The sequence below is a fragment of the Cherax quadricarinatus genome, chromosome 28, assembly GCF_038502225.1.
Source record: "Cherax quadricarinatus isolate ZL_2023a chromosome 28, ASM3850222v1, whole genome shotgun sequence".
Classification (NCBI taxonomy): Eukaryota; Metazoa; Arthropoda; class Malacostraca; order Decapoda; family Parastacidae; genus Cherax; species Cherax quadricarinatus.
This window is the reverse complement of record NC_091319.1, coordinates 25,644,775-25,659,006: the sequence shown is the minus strand read 5'-3', so window position 1 is coordinate 25,659,006 and position 14,232 is coordinate 25,644,775. Positions and strand designations below refer to the sequence as shown.

The window sequence follows — 14,232 nt, the reverse complement described above, 5'->3', positions numbered from 1 at the left end:
ATGCCAGGGTTGTCAGTGTCACAGCTTGTGTTGGCCGAGTGCCGTCCCTGCCGTCAGCAAGTGAGGCTGCTGCTGTGTTGGCAACAGTTGCTCAATGCTAGTAGTATTTTGCCGGTATTTCGTTCTTGCAGTACAAGCTTCCCAAGTCGGATTGTGTATACAATGGTAAACCTTTATACTAGTTCAGTGATAGTAACCGTAGTCTCCAGTCAGGCTTCCGTACCTATATAATTAGCGTATTCTCTATCTAGTAAACGTATTCTCTCCTATCTAGTAAGCGTATTCTATTCAGAAAACTAAATTACTACCAACACTAAGCCAGTGTCTTACTTGACAGCGATGGCTCCTGCTTAGTGGGCCCAGAACCATTGATTGGACTTGCATTCTCCAGGCAGAAACTCTCCTCTCTGTCGTGTCAGTCAAGTATGTTCATACGTTCATTTTTGACACATTAATTGTAAACTTGTTTTCTGCTGCCCATATTGTCTGGATGGCTTGAGGTGGCGTCATGCTCCTCTCTGTCAAGCTCACAATTAAGTTTGGTGAGCAGTGATTATTTTCTGTTGATTTCTGCTCACTCTGGTTTTGGTACCTCTGGGAAGGTTAGGAAAGTCTTTTCGCATAAATAATTTAATAGGACGTTTAAGTGATGCTGGTTATTTTAACTTTGTATGATGTGCTTGTTCGTTACTTTCGTTATTTGTTAATTTTACCCTTTTTTGTGTTTTATATAATAGATCTGTTTTTAAGCGGCGAGTACGTGTGGGATCACAAGAGCTCGGTAAATGTCACCACTGCTGCTATCTTGGTCTTGGAACACGTGATTGATGAGCTAACAAGGGTGTTTGATATCACACATGTGATATAACGTTACATTATCTACGAGAATAATAAATTGCTCAGTGCTCCAGGTAATGAATTGTAATGAGGCGCGTCTTGTTTACTACGAAAACTATTGGAAGTGGCGGTGACTGGAGGCTGTCGCGATGCACCTCATCCACACCATAGAACAATATTGGAGGAATGTGCGTTGCACTAGAACCAGTTGCTCACTCAGTTATGAATTAATATAGATTACACTAAGGTAAAGTAACACGTATAACACAGGATATTTTACCACCCGGCGCCGCCTGCCCACCACTTCTCACATTTTTTTTTTCATGTTGTTTTACCCCCATCTCCTCTCTCCCCCCCAACCACATCGCTCCCCCCTCCATCTCTTCCTCCACCTAAAACATCCTCGTCTCCTTACATTTTTTTTTCCTGTATTCCCTCTCATTTTTTCTCTAGTCCCTCGTTAATTTTCTCACAACTCCTTCATTTTCCGTCTGTTTCCTCTTCCATTTCTTCCTTCATCCATTCCCTCCCTCCCCTTCTCCACCTCTTCCCTGCCCTCACCATTCTTTTTCACCTACTTTCCCCCTCCTTGTGTGTGTGTGGTGGGGGGGGGGGGCTGGCATGACCATGAGTGGGCGAGTCTTGACGTGGCTCTCAACACGTGTACGCCCACGCCCACGGGATGGGCGTGCACTGAATGTTTAGTTTGAGCCCGGGTGTGAAGCCTTTTGCAGACGTGTAGGGGGAATATATTTTTGTGTATAGGTGTTTTGTGTGTGGGCGTGGATGATTGTCAACCTCAGGAAGTCTAAGTGAACTAAGTAATATATAATATTATATATATAATTTGAATTAAATCTGTTAAAGGCACAATTTACGACTTGGTTATTGTTTGTTACATAATGGAAACAATAGGGAAAGTAAGCTTAGCCTAGTGAAATATAATGAAGACACAGGTGAAGGAAGGAAGAACAGAGATTAGGATGTGGAAGGTGGGTAGGATGTCCTTTGTTAATTGTGGATACAACGGTGTATTGCTGCCGTCTTTTACCTATATCAAACTTCCCCTGTCCTGTTACATTATATAGAATGTTTCATATATTAGGTAAGAGACAGCCATGGGGGGGGGTTGAATAATAGCTCTAGGCTCTTCGTGTTGCAGTCAACACATCAGGAGCTTGCAGTGTTGCAGAAAAGAGGAGGTCCAAGCAAATTCGATCGCAGAAAGCGTCTTTGTTCCAGCAAAGAAACTTCCTGTGATCGTGTTTGCTTGGACATTTCTGCAACATTGCAAGCTCTTGATGCGTTGATTGCAACACGAAAGGTCTAGAGCTATCATTCCACTCCCCCCGTGGTTGTTTTGCATCTTGTATCGTTTGTTCGCGATTTTTGCGTAATACATTAGGTAATATTGTCAGTCGAGTGATGAGTAACACTCACTGAGACTGTTATACTGGTATATTGAGAATGCAGGTGTAGGAAGCGCAGCGTGCACTCGGATGTCCTGACTGAGAGTATGTGACTGAGTATGCTCTCACGGCTGAGGCTTCATAGCAGTTCAGACTATGCTGATATCACAGTAGTATTTGAAATCCGTGTCTTCACGACTAGCGCATTTGAAACATGCTGATATCTGAAGTGGGGTAACTTCAGCGGGGATATCAAATATTCCACTCGGGGTTCCACACCTTTGAGACACTGCAAGGTATCCCTTCAGCATCTCTATCGTGCGAGGTAAGAGGGTAGAGGAAAGTAAATCATGTGGGAAAGTGGGAAAGTTTTTTTTAGATGTACGGGGAGAGATGAGGGGTGAGGTATGTGTCAGTGTGCCCTGGGCAGCTGGTGGTGTCAGTGTGAAGTTGGAGCAGCCGCCAACATGATGGGCCTATTCTCCATCACCCACCTGCTTTCTGCGAGCCTTCCCAATATCTCCATCTTCACCACCACCACCAGCTATGTACGAGGTAGGTTAGTTTCCCAGGCTCCCGTGTGGTTGGCACCGTCTTGGGCGACGGAGTGCCAAGGTAGCGCTGTGTGGGCACGAGCGACCGTGGAGGAGAGTGCCTTGCCTGTGAGCGTCCGTGTACTTGGCCGCCTCGTGACAAAATGAACGTGAAGCGAGCTAGTGCAGTAGACAACGATGCTCCTTTCCAAAGAGAAAGTGTTCGTGAGGTCAACAGTGAAAGCTATGTACAGTGCTGCGCTGAAACTCACGCACCCAGTAACAGCAGCAACAGCGGTGAAGATGAATACGGTGTAGAAGGCGTGACGCAGGCGGGCACGGAAGTGGCCGGCTGTGCTGGGAATGATGGTGATGCTGGACCACGGTTCTCCATGTCACTGGCTGTCAAGGCCGAAACTTTCCTCAACTTCGTGGTAGCCAAACTCACCTCCAGGATGCTCAAGATAGCTTACACGGCAGTACTCGCCCTCGTTACAATGATATTCAAGTTCATAGGACTAGCCTTGTCAAAAATATTTTAGAACGTAACATTGAGTAGTGAAACCTTGTAGCAGAATAATACGTAGTATTGTTTGAACCAACCTAGATAAAGTTTTGAAAAAGAAATACGTTCACAAGTTCTTGAATTTTTAGTATTAATTGGAATATCATTAATCAGGGAGCATTTCCCCGCACCTCAGCCTGATGAGTATTACCGAGCACCAGAGCTTGATGAATGAGCATTCAGCCATCACTGGGGCCTGATGAAAGAACATGGAGCCGTCACGAGGCCCTGATATAAGAGCATTCAACCATCACTGGGGTAAGTGGCAGCCAGCTTAGCTGCTGAATGCGTGTGTAATGGAGGGACTCAGAAATGAAGTACTCCTGTGTTGAATGGTGCAGACTGAATGAGGTTGCTGGGGTCGTGTTGGTGGGTGGTACGGCAGTTACTGTGGGTCGTGTTGGTGGGTGGTATGGCACACTGGGGGTCGTGTTGGTGAGGTTACCTGGAGGTTATTCCGGGGATCAACGCCCCCGCGGCCCGGTCCATGACCAGGCCTCCCGATGGATCAGGGCCTGATCAACTAGGCTGTTACTGCTGGCCGCACGCAGTCCAACGTACGAGCCACAGCCCGGCTGATCCGGCACTGACTTTAGGTATCTGTCCAGCTCTCTTGAAGGCAGCCAGGGGTTTATTGGCAATTCCCCTAATGCTTGATGGGAGGCTGTTGAACAGTTTTGGGCCCCGGACACTTATGGTGTTTTCCCTTAGTGTACCAATGGCGCCCCTACTTTTTATTGGGGGCATTTTGCATCGCCTGCCCAGTCTTTTACTTTCGTAGGGAGTGATTTCTGTGTGCAGATTTGGGACCATTCCTTCCAATATTTTCCAAGTGTAGATTATGATATATCTCTCCCTCCTGCGTTCCAACGAGTACAAGTCAAGTGCTTCCAAGCGTTCCCAGTAGTTAAGGTGCTTGACAGAACTTATACGTGCAGTAAATGATCTCTGTACACTCTCTAGATCTGCGATTTCACCTGCTTTGAATGGAGATGTTAATGTACAGCAGTATTCCAGCCTAGAGAGAACAAGTGATTTGAAAAGGATCATCATGGGCTTGGCATCTCTCGTTTTGAAAGTTCTCATTTTCCATCCTATCATTTTCTTTGCACGTGCGATCGTGGCACTGTTGTGATCCTTGAAAGTGAGATCCTCGGACATTACTACTCCCAGGTCCCTTACATTATTTTTCCGTTCTATTGTATGGCCGGAGTCAGTAGTATACTCTGTTCTAGGTATTATCTCCTCCAGTTTTCCATAACGGAGTAGTTGGAATTTGTCCTCATTGAACATCATATTGTTTACCGTTGCCCACTGGAAAACTTTGTTTATATCTTCTTGGAGGTTAACCGCGTCCTCAGCAGATGACAGCCTCATGCAGATCCTAGTATCATCCGCAAAGGATGATACGGTGCTGTGGTGTATATCTCTGTTTGTCTGATATGAGGATAAGGAATAAGATGGGGGCGAGTGGTACGGCAGTCACTGGGGGTCGTGTTGGTGGGTGGTACGGCAGTCACTGGGGGTCGTGTTGGTGGGCGGTACGGCAGTCACTGGGGGGTCGTGTTGGTGGGCGGTACGGCAGTCACTGGGGGTCGTGTTGGTGGGCGGTACGGCAGTCACTGGGGGGTCGTGTTGGTGGGCGGTACGGCAGTCACTGGGGGGAAGGGGGAGTAGATACATCATAAGTGGTAATATTGTGTTATGTGGAAAGTCATAAAAATCAAGCATTTGAAGCAACAGTGATCAAGAGATTTACTTGATCGGATTTGACTCTGGGAGTAATTATGGTAATTAACCGTTCATTTACCCACCGGGTGCTCATAACTAATGCTGCACTGAGCCTGGGGTTGTGGTGGCACACCGAGCCTGGGGTTGTGGTGGCACACCGAGCCTGGGGTTGTGGTGGCACACCGAGCCTGGGGTTGTGGTGGCACACCGAGCCTGGGGTTGTGGTGGCACACCGAGCCTGGGGTTGTGGTGGCACACCGAGCCTGGGGTTGTGGTGGCACACCGAGCCTGGGGTTGTGGTGGCACACCGAGCCTGGGGTTGTGGTGGCACACCGAGCCTGGGGTTGTGGTGGCACACCGAGCCTGGGGTTGTGGTGGCGCACCGAGCCTGGGGTTGTGGTGGTGCACCGTGCCTGGGGTTGTGGTGGCGCACCGAGCCTGGGGTTGTGGTGGCGCACCGAGCCTGGGGTTGTGGTGGCACACCGAGCCTGGGGTTGTGGTGGCACACCGAGCCTGGGGTTGTGGTGGCACACCGAGCCTGGGGTTGTGGTGGCACACCGAGCCTGGGGTTGTGGTGGCACACCGAGCCTGGGGTTGTGGTGGCACACCGAGCCTGGGGTTGTGGTGGCACACCGAGCCTGGGGTTGTGGTGGCGCACCGAGCCTGGGGTTGTGGTGGCGCACCGAACCTGGGGTTGTGGTGGCGCACCGAGCCTGGGGTTGTGGTGGTGCACCGAGCCTGGGGTTGTGGTGGTGCACCGAGCCTGGGGTTGTGGTGGTGCACCGAGCCTGGGGTTGTGGTGGTGCACCGAGCCTGGGGTTGTGGTGGTGCACCGAGCCTGGGGTTGTGGTGGTGCACCGAGCCTGGGGTTGTGGTGGTGCACCGAGCCTGGGGGATGTGGTTGTGGAGGTGCACCGAGCTTGGGGGATGTGGTTGTGGTGGCGCACCGAGCCTGGGGGATGTGGTTGTGGTGGCGCACCGAGCCTGGGGGATGTGGTTGTGGTGGCGCACCGAGCCTGGGGGATGTGGTTGTGGTGGCACACTGACCCTGGGGTTGTGGTGGTGCACCGAGCCTGGAGTTGTGGTGGTGCACCGAGCCTGGGGTTGTGGTGGTGCACCGAGCCTGGGGTTGTGGTGGTGCACCGAGCCTGGGGTTGTGGTGGTGCACCGAGCCTGGGGTTGTGGTGGTGCACCGAGCCTGGGGTTGTGGTGGTGCACCGAGCCTGGGGTTGTGGTGGTGCACCGAGCCTGGGGGATGTGGTTGTGGAGGTGCACCGAGCTTGGGGGATGTGGTTGTGGTGGCGCACCGAGCCTGGGGGATGTGGTTGTGGTGGCGCACCGAGCCTGGGGGATGTGGTTGTGGTGGCGCACCGAGCCTGGGGGATGTGGTTGTGGTGGCACACTGACCCTGGGGTTGTGGTGGTGCACCGAGCCTGGAGTTGTGGTGGTGCACCGAGCCTGGGGGATGTGGTTGTGGTGGCGCATAGAGCCTGGGGGATGTGGTTGTGGTGGCGCATCGAGCCTGGGGGATGTGGTTGTGGTGGCACACCGAGCCTGGGGTTGTGGTGGCACACCGACCCTGGGGTTGTGGTGGTGCACCGAGCCTGGGGGATGTGGTTGTGGTGGCGCATCGAGCCTGGGGTTGTGGTGGTGCACCGAGCCTGGGGTTGTGGTGGTGCACCGAGCCTGGGGGATGTGGCTGTGGTGCACCGAGCCTGGGGGATGTGGCTGTGGTGCACCGAGCCTGGGGGATGTGGCTGTGGTGCACCGAGCCTGGGGGATGTGGCTGTGGTGCACCGAGCCTGGGGGATGTGGCTGTGGTGCACCGAGCCTGGGGGATGTGGCTGTGGTGCACCGAGCCTGGGGGATGTGGCTGTGGTGCACCGAGCCTGGGGGATGTGGCTGTGGTGCACCGAGCCTGGGGGATGTGGCTGTGGTGCACCGAGCCTGGGGGATGTGGCTGTGGTGCACCGAGCCTGGGGGATGTGGCTGTGGTGCACCGAGCCTGGGGGATGTGGCTGTGGTGCACCGAGCCTGGGGGATGTGGCTGTGGTGCACCGAGCCTGGGGGATGTGGCTGTGGTGCACCGAGCCTGGGGGATGTGGCTGTGGTGCACCGAGCCTGGGGGATGTGGCTGTGGTGCACCGAGCCTGGGGGATGTGGCTGTGGTGCACCGAGCCTGGGGGATGTGGCTGTGGTGCACCGAGCCTGGGGATGTGGCTGTGGTGGTGCACCTGTCAGCATTTTTCAAATATGTTAGCAGTGATGCCGTGGACATTTCAAATACTCAAATACTGTCATGTCAGCTATGAGGATGCTGCCACTGCGAGGCTGGGTCGCAGGGCAGTACCCTGGGCACTGTCACGTACTGTTATCAGACTGCAGGCTGGGCTTCCTATATCATTTCACCTTAATACATACTAGTACAACCGTCTCAGTGAGTTATTTCACCGTCACTCCACTCAAGAACCCCTTACGACACACCAAGCTTGTGGTGGTGCACGAAGCCTGTGGTTGTGGTGGTGCACGAAGCCTGTGGGTGTGGTGCACGAAACGACGGGGGTTGTGGCGGCGGCGGTGGTGGTGGTGTCTCCAGTCTGGGGGAGGGAGATTGTGGCGGCCCGAGTCTGGGGGGTGGGTGTCGGCGGTGATGGCCCGATCCTGGGGGGGGGGGGGGAGAGTGTGGCGCTGGTGGGACCCCTAGCCTGGGGGAAAAGTTGTGGTGGTGGCCTGAACCTGGGAGGGGTTGTTGTGGCAGCGGTGGTGTTCCGGGCCTTGGGGGGAGGGGGTGGTGGCCCGAGCCGTGTTCCAATATGCTGTACATAGACTGTCGCTTTGGTCAAGAATTTATGTTTTCACCCGAGATGTCGGTCATTATTAGTAACTAGGAAATATTACGAGCTGAGCTGCTCGGAGTTCATGTTAAGAACATACATCGCTAGAATAAAAAATACATGCCAGCCAAGAAATTTTTTTTTTTTTTGAACTACCGGGAAAAATACAGTAGTAGTAAAAGAAAAGACAACGGGGGATACATAGACAAGTAGAACTGCAGCATAGCATGTTAGGTCACACACCAGGGTCAAACATGCATCAACACAAGGTAACTGAAATAAGAAATGAGAGGGAGGGGTGGGCTGATTGCATTTTCTTGGACTGCAAGAAAGCCTTCGACACATTTCCTCACAAGAGATTAGTAAAGAAGCTAGAGGATCAGGCACACATAACAGTTAGGGAGGCAACAGCGAGTCATGGTCCGTGATGGGGTATCACAGTGGGCGCTGGTGACGAGCGGGGTCCCACAGGAGTCAGTCCTGGGACCAATGCTGTTCTTGCTATATGTGAATGACATGACGGAAGGGATACTCAGAAGTGTCCCTGTTTGCAGATGATATGAAGTTAATGAGGAGAATTAAATCAGATGCGGACCACACAGGTCTACAGAGACCTGGACAGGCTGGATGTGTGGTCCAGCAACTTGCTCCTAGAATTTAACCCCACCAAATGCAAAGTCATGAAGATCGGAGAAGGGCAAAGAAGACCGCAGACACAGTATAGGCTATGTGGAGAAATTTTCTCCAGGAGGGGGGTATCAGCCCTCTTCAGCCCCCTTCAGCCCCTTTCAGCCCTGAGGGGCCAAGCCACTCAGAAGGGGCGAGCGTCTTGTTTACTGCTAGAGTGAGTAATTGATCACAGATGTCGTATGCGTAATCAAGTGACCTCTGCTCCTTGCAGGGGTGTTGCAACCTGTATTTTTATAAGACAGTACATCTCTTACTTAGCAGGACAATTAAGGAAAATCCTGCTCCCACTTTATTACCATAGTAAAAATAGTGTACATTGTTGTCTCTGCTTAAGACAGAAAGAAACAAACATTCTGCTTTGCTTCATCGAGGAGTTGACAAGGATGCAAGGTACTAGGTCAGCGTTTTTTTTTGTGTATTAGGGCAGTGACGGCATGGAGCGGTGTGACGACCAGATTACTTTTGACTCTAGAGAGAGTCACACTGACGCCAGGATAACCAGCAAAAGAACACTGATCTGTGCGTTAGTGTGAATAAAGTGTCTCTAACACAAACACTTAGAGAAGTGTGATCAGCTTCTCTTGTGATACATTGTGAACAATAAAGACTAATCTTGTTGAACATAGTGTACCAGTGTGCGTTTCCTAGACAATGGAAGACGTGGACATCCAAGGACACTTCAGCTTCTATCAAGTCACCGATATCTGTCGAAGGTGTTGAGAACACCATAGCTCACGTTACAAAGAGCAAGGTATGTTACGAATTTCTTGTAGATCGGGGGATTGCGCAATTCTTGAGTCACAAGGAGTTTGTAATCAACCTATAATCGGCAGTAAGGTGTGGACTTTTGAGTCCAAACAAGTAAGTATTCGTCAGCCATCATCGAATGAAATATGCTGACATAACACCCCCTAGGGGTAATATACTTACAAATTGTATCTCTTGACAGCCCACTGTTGTGATGGTTTCGACAGCATCTAGACCTCGTCTGCAGGGACGGCTGTGTAGACGATTTGCTGTCATTTATCAGCTAAGTGTTCATTATACATATTTATAATGAACACAGCAGGTAAGGCCAAAATTCTCAACAGGCTAGGCGGCCAAAAACTGCAAACCTCGCTCAAGGAGAAAGATCTAGGGGCGAGTATAATACCGAGTACGTCGCCAAAAGCACACAACCAGATAACTGCTGCGGCATATGGGCGCCTGGCAGACCTGAGAATAGCGTTCCGGTACCTCAATAAGGAATCGTTCAGGACTTTATACACTGTGTACTTCAGGCCCATACTGGAGTATGCAGCACCAGTTTGGAACCAACACCTGGTCAAACACACACAAGAAATTAGAGAAAGTACAAAGGTTTGCAACAAGGCTAGTTCCAGAGCTAAGGGAAATGTTCTACGAAGAGAGGTTAAGGGAAATCGGCCTGACGACACGAGGTTCAGAGAAGACATGATAACGACATACAAAATACTGAGTGGAATAGACAAGGTGGACAGAAACAGGATGTTACAGAGATGGGGCACAGAAACAAGGGGTCACAGTTGGAAGCTGAAGACTCAGATGAGTCAAAGGGATGTTAGGAAGTATTTCTAAAGCCACAGAGTTTTTAGGAAGTGGAATAGTCTGGCAAGTGATGTAGTGGAGGCAAGAACCATACATAGTTTTAAGACGAGGCATGAAAAAGTTCATGGAGCAGGGAGAGGGAGGACCCAGTAGCGGTCAGTGAAGAGGCGGGGACCAGGAGCCGAGTCTCGACCCCTGCAACCACAATTAGGCGAGTACACATCACTACTGCAGAGACCGGTAATATGTAGACTGAGGCTCGCTACAGGATGGCACATCAGAGGTGTTAACAAAACCTATGTATACAAAACCCAAACATCCCAATTGGTAAATCCTCCTTCCATTTTGCTAACATTTGGGGATTTAAAAAAAATAAGAAAGTTGACTAATATTAGTGAGCTCACAGAAGCGAATTCATTGTTTGGACCTTTCACAGTAACACGTGCAAGGGATGCTCTTGAAGGAGAGATGGTCATAGATGTAAGAGTGAATAGGTCACAGGGAGGAATAGGGCTTACCTTACCATTTGAAGTTTCGAGAGTTTCACTACTCTCGGAGCCCGGCCATGGGCCAGGCTCGTATGGTGCTTGCCTGGTCATCCAAGCTGTCGCTGCTGGAGGCCCGATGCCCCACATATCCATCACAGCTTTTATTTTTCCATGGAACTATTGAAATCAACAAATGATACAATAGAAGCACTGGGTATTAAAATGGAAAAAGAATCTAGTAATTTGTATATAAACCACAGTCAGCAATGCCAGAGTAGTTCACGGACCACATAATAAAAATATATAGATAGGTAGATGCCTTGAAAACCTGGGGAATCCTACACCAAATATTATCCTCCTCGGAGACTTCAATCTACTAAATTTGAAATGAAAGATGACAAATCACACCGTTTTACTAGAAATAGTCCCTAGAAGCACGTTAGCTTAACAGAAACATACCAGAAAACTAATGGGGGTTTTGTGAAAAGTGCATTGAACTAACAGATAACAGAAGGGACTTGCACTGGATTTAATCTTCACGAAGAACTAATGAAACACAAGTCACAGAAACAATATTCTCTGACCATAACATCACAGAAGTACAAACAAGCATAAATGCAGGTGTTCATAACGCCAGAAATGGTATACGAGAAGGGATGTTGAGTAAATTTAGCTTCAAACAGACAAAATAAACAGAACTTATATACAACCTTGGAAACAGTCATGAGCACCCTAAACCCTCAGCAGTGCTGGGAAAAGCTGAATACGGAAGTATACAAGGTCTGTGTCAAATACATATCGCTGATTAAACCCAAAATGTCCAATGTAAAGAGCGTAGATGAATGTAGAGACGCAGAAAAGGGGGTTTTCGGCCATGTACAAATGGTTTTTGAAATTGATAGGGCGAACAGGGATAGACTGAAATTCCAAGGAGAATGGCTCACGGGTGGAAGCTACAGATGGAGCGAGCTGGACGATGAAGCGGTGCTGACTATACACAGTTTAGTAAGCAAGCAAGTAACTTTATTCAGGTATACACAAATAGTTACATCGATTATCATACATAGCACCATATATGTAGAGAACCTAGGATAACCTAAAGAAGTCAGTGACTTACTTCTATTGGGGTCTTTTTAAAACATTATTATACTAGAAACGAGATAATGTCTTGTGCTATAAAGGAGGTATACTAGAAATAAGGTAAAATGAGTTATTTATATTTACACGTGTGTATTTATATTTACATGTGTTTCACGAGTTTATATGATAAAAAACACGCATGAAAAACAAAATTGGCGAGTACATTTGGGCACACGCACGTCGTCTTCCTAATGACAATAATAAACTGTCTCAGTAGTAATATCACTAGACTGATAAATGATAGGTCCAGTCAGTACTCGCCTAATTGTGGTTGCAGGGGTCGAGACTCGGCTCCTGTCCCCGCCTCTTCACTGAACGCTACTAGGTCCTCTTTCTCCCTGCTCCATGAGCTTTATCATACCTAATCTTAAAGCTGTGTATGGTTCCTGCACTACCTCACTTGCTAGACTATTCCACTTCCTGACAACTCTCTGACTGAAGAAATACTTTCTCGCATCCCTTTGACTCGTCTGAGTCTTCAGCTTCCATTGTGACCCCTTGTTTCTGTGGTCCCTCTTTGGAACATCCTGTCTCTGTCCACCTTATCAATTCTACGCAGTATTTTGTATGTAGTTATCATGTCTCCCCTAACCTTTCTGTACTCCAGTGTCGTCAGGCCGATTTCCCTCAACCTTTCTTCGTAGGACATTCCCCTGAGCTCCGGAACTAACCTTGTTGCAAACATTTGCACTTTCTCTAATTTCTTTACGTGCTTGACCAGGTGTGGGTTCCAAACTGGTGCTGCATACTCCAGTATGGGCCTGACGCACACAGTGTAGTGTCTCTTGAATGATTCCTTACTAAGATGTCGGAACGCTATTCTCAGGTTTGTCAAGCGCCCATATGCTGCGGCAGTTATCTGGTTGATGTGTGCTTCCGGAGACGTGCTCGGTGTTATGCTCGCCCCAAGATTTTTCTCCTTGAGTGAGGTTTGCAGTCTTGGGCCACCTAGCCTATACTCTGTCTGCGGTCTTCTTTGCCCTTCCCCAATCTTCATGACTTCGCATATGGCGGGGTTGAATTCGAGAAGTCAGTTGCTGGACCACGTGTTCACCCTGTCCAGGTCTCTTTGTAGTCCTCTGCGAACAGGGACACTTCTGAGTCTATCCCTTCCATCATGTCATTCACATATACCAAAAATAACACTGGTACTAGGACTGACCCCTGTGGGACCCCGCTCGTCACAGGCGCCCACTGTGATACCTCATCACGTACCATGACTCGTTGTTGCCTCCTTGTCCCGTATTCTCTGATCCACTGCAGTGCCCTTCCTGTTATACGCGCCTGATCCTCTAGCGTCTACACTAATCTCTTGTGTGGAACTGTGTCGAAGGCCTTCCTGCAGTCCAGGAAAATGCAGTCTGATGAGTATCTTTGTAACTCTCCTATATGTGGTTGCAGGGGTCGATTCACAGCTCCTGGCCCCCGCCTCTTCGTTGGTCGCTGCTATGTCCCCACGCTCTGGGCTTCAAGAGCCTTATCGTACCTTTGCTTAAAGCTTTGTACGGATCCTGACGACCCTTTCACTCTCCAGATTGTTTTATTTCATGACAACTCTGAGGCTGAAGAAATAGTTCCTAAGATCCCTATGACTCATTTGAGTTTTCAACTTCCTACTGTGCCCTCTTTTTCCCTATTTTGCATCTCCGAAACATACTGTCCCTGTTCACCCTGTCAACTCCTCTCAGTATATTGTACGTTATCATATCCCTCCTGTCCTCCATTGTCATCAGGTCGAGCTCCTTTAACCTCTCCTCTCCTCATATGACATATTCCTTACCTTAGGGACAAGTTTTGTTGCAAACCTCAGCACGTGCTTGACCAGGTGTGGGTTCCGTACTGGTGGTGCACTCCAATATGGGCTTGGCGTACACGGTGTACAGTTTCGCGAATGACTTACTAGATGTCGGAAAGCTGTTCTTAGATTTGGCAGATGCACATTTCCTGCACCAGTTATTTGGTTGATGTGCTCCTTGAGTGAAGTTTGCAGCCCTTCTTCCCAGAGTCTGTACTTCAGTCTGCTGTCTTTGTCCTTCCCCAAGCTTCATAACTTTGCATTTTGTGGTGTTAAACCCCAGGAGCCATTTGTCGGACCAGGCTTGCAGCCTGTCCAGATCCGTTTCTGGTCTTTCCTGATCCTCGTCCGCTTGTATTCTTATTAGTTTCACGTCGTCTGCGAACAGGGACATCTGACTGTCCCTTCCGTTATGTCATTCACATATACAAGAAACAGCATCGGCCCCAGGACTCGACACATGCGCCCACTCCGACACCTCGGCTCGTACCATCACTTGTTTTCTTCCTGTCATGTATTCCCTGATCCATTGCAGTGCTTTTCCTGTTATTCCTGCCTCTCCTCTAGCTTTTGTACCAGTCTCCTCTGCTGTACTGTCAAGCGTCGTCTTACAGTCAAAGAAAATGCAGTCTACCCATCCCTTT

At 49.3% G+C, this 14,232-nt stretch overlaps 1 protein-coding gene across 7 annotated transcripts in view; it reads left to right on the top strand.

Annotated features, from left to right (window-relative positions):
• Positions 1–14,232, top strand: part of qtc (quick-to-court) — a 398,802-nt gene that overhangs the window by 169,216 nt on the left and 215,354 nt on the right. The window contains exon 1 of one of the 7 annotated variants that reach the window (XM_070089492.1): positions 2,684–2,801. The exons of 3 other annotated variants lie outside the window; for them this stretch is intronic. In XM_070089492.1, the coding sequence (XP_069945593.1) occupies positions 2,714–2,801 (88 nt within the window). In that variant the 5' untranslated portion in view covers positions 2,684–2,713. Of the gene's footprint in view, positions 1–2,683; positions 2,802–2,864; positions 3,603–14,232 lie in introns of those variants that run through there. 3 more of the 7 variants (XM_070089487.1, XM_070089491.1, XM_070089488.1) reach the window with 3 other exon arrangements.